Raw genomic sequence first — 13,829 nt, forward strand, 5'->3', positions numbered from 1 at the left:
AGAGAGCGGTGAGAGTGCGGTGCGAGTGCGGTGAGAGAGCGGTGAGAGAGCCGTGAGAGTGCGGTGAGAGAGCCGTGAGAGAGCGTGCGGTGAGAGTGCGGTGAGAGAGCCGTGAGAGAGCGTGCGGTGAGAGTGCGGTGAGAGAGCCTTGAGAGAGCGTGCGGTGAGCGTGCGGTGAGAGTGCGGTGAGAGTGCGGTGAGAGAGCCGTGAGAGAGCCGTGAGAGTGCGGTGAGAGAGCCGTGAGAGAGCGTGCGGTGAGAGTGCGGTGAGAGTGCGGTGAGAGTGCGGTGAGAGAGCCGTGAGAGAGCAGTGAGAGTGCGGTGAGAGAGCGGTGAGAGAGCCGTGAGAGTGCGGTGAGAGAGCCGTGAGAGAGCGTGCGGTGAGAGTGCGGTGAGAGAGCCTTGAGAGAGCGTGCGGTGAGAGTGCGGTGAGAGAGCCGTGAGAGAGCGTGCGGTGAGCGTGCGGTGAGCGTGCGGTGAGAGTGCGGTGAGAGAGCGGTGAGAGAGCTGTGAGAGAGCAGTGGAGCAAAATACAAGGCTGAATATGTAAAACAGGAGGAAAGCAAAAGTGAAATCATGTTATTCAGACAGATTAAATAACGAGGAAGAAAGAAAGAAAGAAAGAAAATACTGGTATTCATAGAGATTAAATCACTAGCAAGAAAGAAAGAAAGAAGATTTATAGAGACAGAACAAAAAAATACTGATATTCATAGAGATTAAAAAGCACACTAGCAAGCAAGAAAGAAGAAAGTATTCATTTTATAAAGATTTATTATATCTGGATAAAAATATATAATTGATAAAATGATTTGTATGTATAATTTAAGAATTTATAATTTTTTTATATTTAGAAAATAAAAGAATTTATAAAAATGTATTAAAAAAAGAATTAAAGAAAGAAAGAATTTATTAAGAAATGATTTATTTTATAAAGCTTTATTATATCTTTATAAAAAATACAAAAACAAGTTAGAATTTATATTAATAATTTAACATTTTTATTAAAAATGATAAGAAAGAAAGAAAGAAAGAAAGAAAGAAAGAAAGAAAAAGGATAGTCTGATCAATAATATAAGGGATCATGGGATTTGTGTACATTCAGCATTGTCAATTTTAAAATAATCTTTTTGTTAACTGCATTTTTTTCTACAAATTTAGGAAAAACAGGTACATTATCTTTCTGAAAACTGGCTATCTCTCTATAAACTTTGTTTAGTTAATAAACGAATTTAAACAAAACAATGTTAATGGTTATATTTTCTCTCTCTTCTCAACACATCCGACAAAAAAACCCGACTTTTTCTATTAACATATAAAGTCACATGAGCTGACATCTGAGTATCAGTTCAGCAGAAAACAGTGATCACAGTCTAAAGCATGTTTAAAATGTGTAGATATAGAGGTGTATTTTATAAATATAGAGTTACTGAATAAGGTTTATGAAGCCGTGTCATTTAAGAGAAACATTACATCATTCAGCTTCTGTTTAATAAATCAGCATGAAGTGTGTAAATATGAAAAAAAAAACTTCTGTACTGATAAAGTCCTGTATTTCCTCAAACCAGCTGCGATCCATTTCAGACTGAAACTCTTTAAATGAATGTCACAAATCAGAACAGAGAGTAAAGAAAGAAACATGAGCAATCAGATAATCTGTTTTAATCAACCCTAGAGCTCCATTATGAGAGAAAATGAGTGCATTATATTAAACCAGGTTGAAATGTGGCACTGCAGTGTGAACACCCGAACTGCAATCCGCTCTTATTGCTCTTCAGTAGTTACTGAGCGGAAAACGTGCCACAGTGAAAAGTAAAGCAATAATTACATTTTCATCACAAATACATCGCTTGTAAAAAATGTTTTTCTTTTTTTATTTCATGAAGGAATAAAGTATTATTTTACCTTTCACGAGTTTATGACTGGAATTAGAGCGCCACCTACTGGACTCTTGTGCAAAACGAATTTCTGGATATTGTGTTCCATGTAAAGTAAAAATTGAACTTTACCTTATTATGACAAGTGTATATCTGAATTATTTCTACAATAAATACAGATAAAGAGATTTAGAAAGGTAAAAATTCCATTTTAGACGTAAAGCCTGACCACAGCAACTGCACATAAACTTTCACTGAGAATGCAGAGAAGAAAAGGAAGTGGTAGCTCTGTGGTTAAGATGTTAGCCTTCTGATCAGAAGGTTGAGAGTTCAAATCTCAGCACCACCAAGCAGGCACTGCTGGGCCCCTGAGCAAGACCCTCAACTGCTCAGATGTATAAATGAGATAATTGTAAGTCACACTGGATAAGGGGGTCTGCCAAGTGCCATAAAAGTAGGATGTGCACAATTTTTTTTTTAATTATTATTATTGGCTGTCACTCCTCCTTTTTCTTCTTCGTGGTATTGTGTGGTTAAAGCTCACAGTAAGACCACACTTAGCACTCAACACTCAACACACAAACTGCTGATCTCCATCCTCCACTGAACAAGTTTGTGTGAGTTTTAACGGGAATCTGAGGCGACCGTGGGCACTGGCTCATCGTAACTGAACAGCTGGAGATTGGAAAAAGACCAGGTGACGTTTGTAGGATCTTCATCTGTCCAGTTTGGGTGAATCAGTGTCCACTGCAGCCTCAGATTTCTGTTCTTGGCTGACAGGAATGGAACCTGACATGGTGATCTTCTGCTGCCTCAAGGTTCCAAGCGTTGTGCATTCTGAGATGCTTTTCTGCTCACCACGGGTGTAAAGAGTGGTTATTTGAGTTACTGTAGACTTCCTGTGAGCTAGAACCAGTCTGACCATTTTCATCATTAAGGCGTTTCTGCCCACAGCACTGCTGCTCACTGAATGTTTTTTGTTTTTCACACCATTCTGTGTAACATCTAGAGACTGTTGTGTGTGAAAGTCCCAGGACTTTTTTTTTTTTTTAAATACTCAAACCAGCCTGTCGGGTTACAGTCACTGGGATCACATTTCTTCTGTTCTGATGTTTGATGTGAACACTAACTGAAGCTCTTGACCTGTATCTGTATGACTTTATGCGCTACGCTGCTGCCACATGATTGACTACTTAGATAACCGCATGAATGCACAGACATACAGTACATGTGTCCTAGTAAAGGAAAAGGTAAGTGTACATACAATCTCAGTGAAAAGGTTACATCTAGAACCCTTTAAAGCCAGAACCATTATCCAGACAATGAACTCTTCACAATTTGGTTTTTCTTAGAGTGTAAACTTCTGGACATTTCATCACCTAAACCTATTATACAGGTCCCTTCACTGGTGTACATTTACTGACAGTAGGCCAAAAGTTCCACAAAGACACCACAAGCCAGAGTAAATCAGTTGTACGTAAATGATTTATGTTTCATTAACAGATAAAAACAAAGCCACATTGGGTCTCTGAAAACAGAGGTGGGCACAAAATGTTCAGAAAAAGTCAACGAACATCATAAGAAGCTTAGCTGTTCTGTTCCTCGCGCATTAAATTACACAGAGGAACGAAGGCCACATCAGCAAAGAAAGATAAAATAAATAATTAAACTGATTTATGCACATTTGCAGCTTTGTATAATACAAATCATAGATGGGTTTGTCCAATGGGTTTGTCCAATACTGAAGCCTGCTGATTTCAGCAGGAGGACTGGTTTATACTTCTGCATCTGCGTATTTGTGAACACGTGTAAACACCTGCACATAACGTGAACACGGACGTGAACATGTCCATTACAAGAAAAATGAAAAACTACAGAATGCATAGAGGAGCAGCAAAGTTGTAGATGAGAGAACACTGAGGATCACCACTTTCTACGGGTTCTAAACCACAGACACCATGCTATTAGGTCAAAATCGATCAGATATGGAACAGTTTGGGACTTTTGGAACAGTTTGGAACGAGTGTGAAAATGTTGAATATACAGTATAATAAGCTGTTTTAGAGAGCTGCACCTCAGTCAGTGCACCACACTGTCAGCACAGAAGTATAAACCAGCCCTAAACCAGACAGCTGGAGAAGCGACCCAGCTGATATACAGCATGATCTTGGCAAAGCTAAGGCACATGACAGGGAGAGAGATGAAGGAACAGGCAGAGGAGAAGAGGATCGTTTCGTCAGCTCTTCGCCTGTTTCTTTTTCTGCACCAGCTCAGCAAGCAGCTTGTACCGGATCATACACTCCTCCTGCAGACCAGAGAGAGATTGCAATTAGTGTCATCACACACACACACACACACACACACACACACACACACACACTTTATGGAGTGCTGTTATAGAAAAATATTGAATGTGAAGTGGAGTTACTTTTACCACCCCATAGTTGATTATTTCCCATTAAAAGCATTGAAGTGTTTTATTCATCTTAAACCACAACAATTTGTCAAGTTACATTTTTATTAACTAAAGGACGTCATAATTTTTATCCGTTTATAGTTAACAATATGGAATGTCCCTGAAACAAGTTAGTTCCCGTTTCAAAGTAATTGCACTGGAGACTCCTTCCGAGAAAAAAAAATAAAATAAATCGCCTCATACAAAAATACTTCACTATATTAACAATGACACACCCAGATTATGATCCTTTCTGCCATATAAGTTCCTGTGTAAGTTACTATAGAAACGGTACCGTATAAATGAGTGCTGCTGTTATAGAAAATTAATCAACACCTTCTGACCAATCAGAAACAAGCATTCAACAGTGTTGTGGTATAAACATGTCAAAAAGAAATAAAAACAAATCGTTTAGCAGAACCTCACATAACCTAAGTTTATATCCGGAACTTTATGACACCTCAGCAGTTACAGTCCAGTGTAACGCTCACCTTGCTTTTCCCAGGCACCACTTTGGCGATCCTGTCCCAGCGCTCCGCAGTGCCTCGTGGGTACTGCTGCAGCGCCAGCTCCAACAGTCTCTGCTGGTTTTGGGTCCAGACGTCATCAGCAGTGCTCGGCTTTTCCTTCGGCTGCTTTTTCTCCTCTTCGCTGTCCTCGTCCACGGCTGTGGGGTCAAAGTCTCTCTGTCTGCGCCCTTTCATTTTTTCCTTCTCCTCCCCGCTTCCTGTCCCAGGAGCCCCTGCTGTGGATTTTTTGCCTCGTCTCCTCACGGTTTTGCTCTCCGTTTCCTCGGGTGCGTCGGGCTCCGGAGGCTCTTCGGGAAGCCCGAGCTCCTCTCGCTGGGTCATGAGGCTATCTGGGACCGCACTCTTTCCTACCAACGCATTACTCTTCAGCTCTGAGAGCTTCACCAACCCTGGGGGGGGGGGAGAGATTTTTGTGAGGTCCTCTCAGTAGTAATGCAAGAGCAAAATGCTTTAAATAATACTGACCTGATGTGTTGGAGACACTGTCTTTGACCTGTTTTACTTTTGTTGTAACCTACAACAAATCAAAAATAATATATTTTTTTTAAAAAGTGCAAAAACATATATTACATTATAATAAAGCCATGCAGTGGTCCAACACCCACATCAGTGACGGATCTGCCCAGCTCATGAGCGATCTTCTCCCACCGCCCCGGTGTTCCTCCAGGAAACTTCACCATGCAGCGAGTCAGCAGACTGAAGTCCTCGTCTGTCCACTCTGGAGTCTGAAATCATCCGTGAAATGTTACTTAATGTAAAAACTCAAGCTTTGATCATGACCATCTAAAGTTCTATTAAAATCTGACGACGGACTAACTTTCTTTTTTTGTGTTTTCCGATCTTCCAGCCAGTCGTCCATTTGATCCTCAATGTCCTCGATGGACGCTCCCTGGTCGTACACAGGTACGTACGCCGCCTCACTGGGCTCATAAACCGGAAACTCCACTTTGGGTTTCTTCACCTTTGGCCGTTTCTCTCCTGCAGATCCGCACAAGTGATTTTATTTTCTTTACAATATAGAATAATTCAGCACCCTTTCTTTACGGTTATCCACAATCAGCATTTTAGGATAAATACACCTTTATAATTATATAAATTGCTCCGTAAGGGCCTTACTTTGCTGCGTTTCTTGCTCTGCTTGTGCTTCTGCTTGCTCTTTTTCTTTCAGTTTCATTTCTTTGTAGTCTTTGTAGTACTGCTTCACATCCTGAGACCAAAAAACATCGCAAAATAGGCAAAAGTGGACCACGGCACACACTATTAATAAGTAATGGCACCCGTGTGGTGGTATGCACGTACCTGGATGGCATGAGGTAGAGACTTCAGAGAGTAGTAAAGCCAGATGCTCAGCTTGAGCGGTAGAATATCATGCCAGTGAGGTTTATCTGATCTAATGACGAAATAAAATTGTTAACAGACAAGAGAAAGAAGGAGTGACACCACTACTATGAACTGCTTTTTAACTACCAGCCCTGGGGACACTGTACAAGGGTTAAACTTCTCAAATAACGACTGCTGATGTATGAGGACATTTCCTTTGATGCACCAATAAGTGGCTCACTTCTCATTTTTCTCTTGCCCCGTGGTCTTCGGCTCTTCGGCTAACTTGCTGCTTTGCTTCTTCTTCTTCTCTCTCTTCTTCTTGCTAAGGAGATCATCCTGAGAAAAACAGAGCCATGTCATACCAGACTCATGATCAGTAATTAGTCCATTTTCACACTATACATCGATCTTCCTGATGTTACACTTATCTCAAGTTGCAAATGATGCCACTCATAGACATAATGCAATATTCACCAACTGCTTCTCCAAATAAATGGACCAGATCACGGCATAGTGGCCCACGGTGAGGATGAGGAAGAGGAGGAAGCCCAGCTCTCCATTGCTCATCTTCCTGACACGGCGGTAGTAGAACACGGGCTGTCTCCAGTCAGGAAGCCCATTAACCAGGATGTCATCATACCTGGATGAGAGAAGACATTAGAAACATCCACTGTGAAAGGGTTAACTAGACTGCAAACAAGCAACACGTATGATTCGGTACAATTCTATAAATAAATAAGTAAGTAAGTAAGTAAGTAAGTAGATAGATAGATAGATAGATAGATAGATAGATAGATAGATAGATAGAAGCAAGCCCTGGCTGCTAACCTCATCCCATATCCTAACCATAACTGCTGGCTCATGCCATGAAACCATGTCGATAAGATTAGGATCAGACTTGTAACCACTGCTCTTCATAAACATCACATGCCTTCAGGGATGTATGAGTAGAAATGTGGGAAAGCATTTATTTAAAAAATAAATAAATAAAAAATCCTCCTACCTTTTTCTCCTTTCCTCATCTTTAAGAACTTCATAGATGGCAACGAGCTGGAATTGAAAGGAAAAACATATTCACAGACAATTTAGGTTTATTTTACATGCCATAGCTATAACACATTACCGAGAGATAGCACAGTGCTTTCTGTGTGAGCTTGTTTTACCTGGCGGAACTGGGTTTCAGCGTTCTCATCTTTGTTTTTATCAGGATGAAGGATGAGGGAAAGCCTCCTGTATGCCTTTCTGATCTCAGAGGACGGGGCATCCTGTGGAAGGACATGGATTTACTAAATTAAGAACAAATACACAGGTTGTAGGAGAAATGTAGGAGAAATTAAAAAAATTGCAGCAGTAGTTTTATTTTTAACTCTTCAAACACCAATCCTTGGTATCTTGACACTGTTTGAACTAAGTCTCTCTTGTACTCACACTATAATCTGAGCGAAATGTCCCAGTTCTGTCTCTTGTGTCTGCTGGTACTTGCTACATAACACACTGTTTTTTTAATAATCTTTTTACTTTACTAAACACATCACACTGCAACACTGATTTGTAGTCGCATGTTATACCATGACCACTTTATTCTTCCCATGTATACACTACCTTAATTATTTGTCACTCATTATTTTGTGAATCATATGAACACTCTTCTGCTTGAAATATGTCTCTTAGGATTGCATTTTGAGTCGGATATTATATACTGTATGTACATGTTGCATTCACTTCATACTGTTTGTAGGAATTAGCTGATGTAGCATATGAATGTCATTAGTGTAGGTCTATTTGATTTGTCACAATATTCTGTATATTCATAACAATACAACTTGAACTTAATGTGCAGATTTCTGTGTAACTGCTTTTTGACAGCTGTCATTACAGATCTAAACAGACTGAAATGATCATGTACCAGATAGTGACTAGATAAGACTAGTATACAATCCATAAACCTTTAACAGATATGATCAGAAGATGTGATCAGATAAAACATAGCAAACGCAAAACACAACACATGGGCTTTAACATAATCAATGAGTCTGCCTTGGTGCTTTGGGAAATTAAAAATGAATAGACTATTAGGTTTCAGTGTTTGCATCACTCATCCACTTTAGACAAATATTAAAATTTAGATTTAATACAGCCGAGATCTAATGCTGTGTTTATACGCGCCAGTGGAAGCTTTAAAAAAAACATTATAGCAAGTGAAATGCTTTAGATGTTTGCTTTCGGTTGAGCCAAAGTGCCGATGCTGCTAGGCCTAAAGCCTCGGCGTTTCTTGCAGAGTGCTACCGCTACTCAGGCGCTGTATCGGGGTGAGAACCTAAAATACTTCCGCTGACCCGTTATCCTCAAGAACAAATCAAAACAAACAAGCAAACAACCTAAACACAAACATGAGGCTTAAGTAAAGTATCTGTCATTTTAATTTTAGGTAAATATATTTGCATATATATTCAGGTTGACCAGATTTAAATGAAAGGATTTAAATTTACATGTTATTTCCTCAAGTGAAATAAAGTGCAAGAGTAAACACAGAAGCGAACCGACCGCTACTAAGTGCAGACAAGCTACAATCAAACACCAAGATGAGATACATGAGAAAAGAAAGAAAGAAAGAAGGAAATTAAAGGGGAAGGATTCAGTAATACACGACGCTTTACCTGGTTAACTGACAGGAATTCGTAAAATGTTTGTGGGATTTCCTCAACCAGGTCGAACAGCTCTAAATCCGCGTCCCACGCTGCACTCGGCCCGGGCTGGATGAAGACAAGGCCGGCGACCAACAGCACACAGCTCAGGACCCCTGCAGAAGTCATTGTAAACGCTCTAAAACCGTGTGTTAACGTTAATTTCAGTGAGCCATGCCTGAAAGTCGGTGTCTATACACAGCTTGGCATGGCTCCCCCTGTAGCCGAATCAAACGTGGCCACTTCAGCTACGTGGAAAAGCTCCGCGGCAGCAAGTTTCACACGCAGCCGCCACAGGAGCGACCAATCAGGGCTGAGCTGCTCAGACACGTCGCTGTGGACGGAGAACATTCAAAAGGATCCCTTTGTGGGAAGGAAAAAAAAGGCCGCATCCTAAATATCTGTCTTCTCCCTATATACGTGGCCTACATCTGAAGTGAAATAATATACACAATTGACTTGACTGTTGATCCAGCAGGGAGTGATTTGAGATTCAGCCCAAGAATTGCATGGATGTTTCCCCAAAGCTGATAGCCATTCACAGGAGGGATCCCTTGGGACCTGAAGGATTTCTTTCTTAAGAAAGAAAAAAGGACCCACAGTGGTGGTCCATTCATTCATTCATTCATTCATTCATTTGTGTTTGTTTGAGTGTATTTAGACATTGAGCACTCAGTATTTAACATACTGAGCCAAAACTCCTCTCCAGCTGAACATAAATCTTTGTATAAATCACCAGCTCTTTTTAAATGCAGCCTGTAGGAAGCATTGCACTGATTTCCGAGCAGAACTCTTCTAACCCTAGAAGATCCTTTCACAGAAAAGCACTGATGCTTTCATTATACTGATAACAGAAAGTAAATGTCATTAAGTCGGATCTTAAAGCTGGGACATTTGGACATTTCTCATGATTCAAGCTGCAGAATAAATGTGAACATGGCCATGTCCTTTATTCATTTCATTTGACAGTAGGCTAGAAACCAATTCTGTACAGTAGCCTTTACAAAACAGCTATGAGATTTATGAGACACTTAGTAATTTTATCTTGTGAAAATTAAAAAATAAGCTTTTGAAACGACACTGTTGTCATAGAAACTGGTGATTTACGCCAATCAGTTTTCCCATCTAAGCATACACTGAATACATTATATTCATCATGAACCCTTTATATTACAGCAGATGAGCTAAAGCATCAGTATCCTAAAGCACATTAAACTTATGCTTTTATTCCTTCTTCAGAGTCTTGCTTTTCCAAAGTGCCGTCATTCTCTTGTTTTATTCCCTGCAATCATAACTGGATCTTACAGAAATAACTCATCGATAATAACTCATGAATGAATATCAACCGTATTGGAATTAATTCGTGAAAGAAATTTTAGATTTGAGATAAAAACGACATGTATCGACATGAACACCTAGTCATATCATCTTTATAGATTAGTTATGAGACTCTTCATCACGAGGGAGAAACTTTAGAAATGAATGTATAATATAATGAAAACGAGCGCAACATATTTTGTATAATAATAATAATAATAATAATAATAATAATAATAATAATTATTATTATTATTATTATTATTATTATTATTATTTAACTTATTTAACTTATTTGTTTATTTATTAAAAACATACAAATGTTGAAACAGCAAGGAAAAAATGTAATTAAATAATTGCTGTGTATAAAAAAAATTAAAATAGTCTAATATAAGACATTAAAAATATACATTTGCATTAATGCAGCACGTTCATTACAAATTCTGAAGCGACAGTGACGGATACTAAACTCCACTTTTTTATTATTATTTTTTTATTTATTTATTTTCATTTAAGAGAAGAATATTACCCTGATGCCCTGTTAAATGTCACTGTTTAAGGGTGAGGTGATGTCCTAAGAGTGATGTCCTGGGACGCAGTAACAACAGGGATATTAGTAGATTTACAACCCCTGGTGGAATGAATGAATGAATGAATGAATGAATGAATGAATGAATGAATGAATAACCGACACATGCCCATAAATGTGTTGATGGTGTTGGTGTTGTCTCAGGAATGTGAGTGATGGCCATCTGCGGCTCTGAGATCTGCAAACTCAGCTGCAGCACCCGAGACCTCCATCTATCACTTCAGGCACAAATCAATCAATCAATCAATCAATCAATCAATCAATCAATAGATCTGTAAAATCGTTGGGTAGAGAGAAACACAGAGCCTAAAAGACACACAGGTACCAAACTAATGGGGTAAAAATGTGCAGTTCTCATTTAGACTTGAACTAGACTCGGTTAGATTGTTAGTGTGTTATTTCCACTATATTTCTCGATTGTATCGCTGCAGAATATATCGCTCGTCAGTCATTATCGCGATATTATCGTTGGAAACTTTACAGAAAGTTGCAACCTGGAAATCAGGCTTTTTTTCTTGTGTGAATTTGGATGATATTTAGACGCTCAAATGAAGATAATTATTTTGGCCCAAGTAATTCCGACCTCATCAAAGCGACAACAGAAGCTTTTACATCAGCTGGATTTTTAACAGAGAAGGCTGTGTATTTAATTTAGGCGCCTATGGAGTATAACGCAGGCACAAATGCAGAGGGTTTGTCCACACTGGATACATGAACAAACACAGCATTATAATGTAATCTGAATACTAGATCAGTGAGCTGCATCTGTGAGTCTGAATGTAGGGAAAGTCTCCGGGTTTCTGTCGTTGGATGATGATGATGATGATGATGATGTCAGAAAACTGAGAAATGAAACGCACAAGGCTGCATGTAAAAGGAAATCCCCGCACTCGTTAGATTATTTACAACGTCACAACAGCCCAAGTTTAGGTAAATTCCGACCCAAGTCGATCTTTTCAGTGTTGTTGTCCAAAATTTAAAAAAATTAAAATATAAATAAAAATAATGAAAAATCAACAACGACGTCGTTCAAGAATTTCCGCAAGTGCGCCTTCTTTCTTTGTTCTTGCGCTTAAGGTCCGGTGTTGCCAGATTGGTTTAATATCCTACATTTCAACACTTAGCTATTTGCCCACACTCATTAAAAAAAAAAAAAAAAAAAAAAAAAAAAAAAACACTCCAAAAATATTTATTTAATTTAGCGGCAACTGAGTAAGTGAGGAAAAATTACATGATTAAAAATCAATAAGAATAAATTATAATTAAAAATTAATATTATTATTATTATTACTTAGGCTAATTAATGCAATCTGAAGAGTAGACAATGTTAACCACGTGAATAAACAATTTAATTTCGGATTGCTATATTTTATTACACTATTATTTATTTACTTATTTATTTCAACAGCAGTCACGAGCCAATCAAACCAAGTCGGGAAATCTGGCAACACGTGTGACGTCACCGGGGCTCGCGAGCTCCTGCCGTGTCCCCGCTGCAGTCGGTGTCCCGTCGCAGGAGCCAGAGCCCGAGTCGCGCTGTCCCGAGTCGCGCTGTCCCGAGTCGCGCTGTCCTGAGTCGCGCTGTCCCGAGTCGCGCTGTCCTGAGCACATCTCTGCTCTACAGAAAGCACAACCTGCACTGCGACAGGGAGATCACACACGCTCCAGCTCATTACTGCGGAATGAATAAGCCTGCGGTTTGTCTCATCTGCGTGTGAGAGGAGGACAAAAAGCCCCGCAAATCTGTGCGGTTCATTTGTAAATACATGAAGTCTGCAGCTCACAGGTGTTCAGTGGAGCATCAGTTTCTCCTGGTCAAACTTCTCAAACACTGAAAGTTACCTGAATACCAGAGACTTTCTGCAGGAAAAAAAAAAAGTTTCCCAAAGATTCATAAAGAAATTTTCATAAAATAAAATAACAGAAATATTTTGCTGAACGACTTTCAGTCCTAATTATCAGCTGTAATCTCTCTCTCTCTCTCTCTCTCTCTCTCTCTCTATCCACCTCTCATTTACGCATCTAACATTTTTCTATCTATCTATCTATCTATCTATCTATCTATAGAATTTACGCTTATAATATTTCTCTCTCTCCATCCATTTATCTCTCTGTAGAATTTACAGGTATAACCTCTCTCTCTCTGTCTCTCTCTGTCTCTCTCTCTCTCTCTATCCACCTCTCATTTACGCATATAACATTTTTCTATCTATCTATCTATCTATCTATCTATCTATCTATCTATCTATCTATCTATAGAATTTACGCATATAATATTTCTCTCTCTCCATCCATTTATCTCTCTGTAGAATTTACGCGTATATCCCCCCTCTCTATCTATCTATCTATCTATCTATCTCATTTACGCATATAACATTTTCTATCTATCTATCTATCTATCTATCTATCTATCTATCTATCTATAGAATTTACGCTTATATTTCTCTCTCTCCAACCATTTATCTCTCTGTAGAATTTACGCGTATAACCTCTCTCTCTCTCTCTCTCACTCATTTGAACTTAAGCGTGCAGCATTTCTCTCTCTTTCTCTCGCTATCTCTCTCTCCAAAGTCACGCTTACAACAGATAACATCTCTCTCTCTCTCTCTCTCTCTCTCTCTCTGCAAAAATGGTTCATTCTATATCAGATGTTGCGTTGCACAGGTGATCATGCGCACGGTCATCATATGCTCTATATTTAAAAATAAAATGTGTGTGTGTGTGTGTATGTGTGTGTGTGTGTGTGTGTGTGAAAGAGAGATCCTGCTTTTTCCCAAGCGAACAAGTGAGTAGTGGAATTAAATGCTATACACAGAGGCTGTACTGGGCTGTAATATTATTTTTAATGCATCTTTAAATGCATGGTCATAATTCTGCAAACAGAGACGTTGATACAAACAACGTAATATGACGTTTGTGATTAAAGACCAAGTTACCTTTTAGCTTTATTCTGTGCAATTAACTGGCTTTCAGCTGAACTCTGTCTGTGCAGCTCTGGTGTTATAAAGCTCGTGCATGCTACAAAGGGGGTCTTTCAGTATTATAATTTGATTT

The 13,829-nt window shown here is 39.2% G+C and overlaps 1 protein-coding gene across 1 annotated transcript; it reads right to left on the minus strand.

The window, feature by feature from the left end:
• Positions 1–3,344: 3,344 nt before the first annotated feature.
• Positions 3,345–9,221, minus strand: dnajc1 (DnaJ (Hsp40) homolog, subfamily C, member 1). The gene is made up of 12 exons (XM_026941439.3): positions 8,843–9,221; positions 7,349–7,450; positions 7,189–7,235; positions 6,660–6,825; positions 6,424–6,521; positions 6,162–6,252; positions 5,979–6,069; positions 5,680–5,840; positions 5,468–5,587; positions 5,328–5,376; positions 4,824–5,251; positions 3,345–4,182 (listed from the first exon to the last, which is right to left on the minus strand). The coding sequence occupies exons 1-12, from the start codon at positions 8,996–8,998 to the stop codon at positions 4,114–4,116; spliced, it is 1,578 nt and encodes a 525-aa protein (XP_026797240.3). The 5' UTR covers positions 8,999–9,221; the 3' UTR covers positions 3,345–4,113.
• Positions 9,222–13,829: the final 4,608 nt, after the last annotated feature.

The sequence above is a fragment of the Pangasianodon hypophthalmus genome, chromosome 21 (assembly GCF_027358585.1).
Source record: "Pangasianodon hypophthalmus isolate fPanHyp1 chromosome 21, fPanHyp1.pri, whole genome shotgun sequence".
NCBI lineage: Eukaryota > Metazoa > Chordata > Actinopteri > Siluriformes > Pangasiidae > Pangasianodon > Pangasianodon hypophthalmus.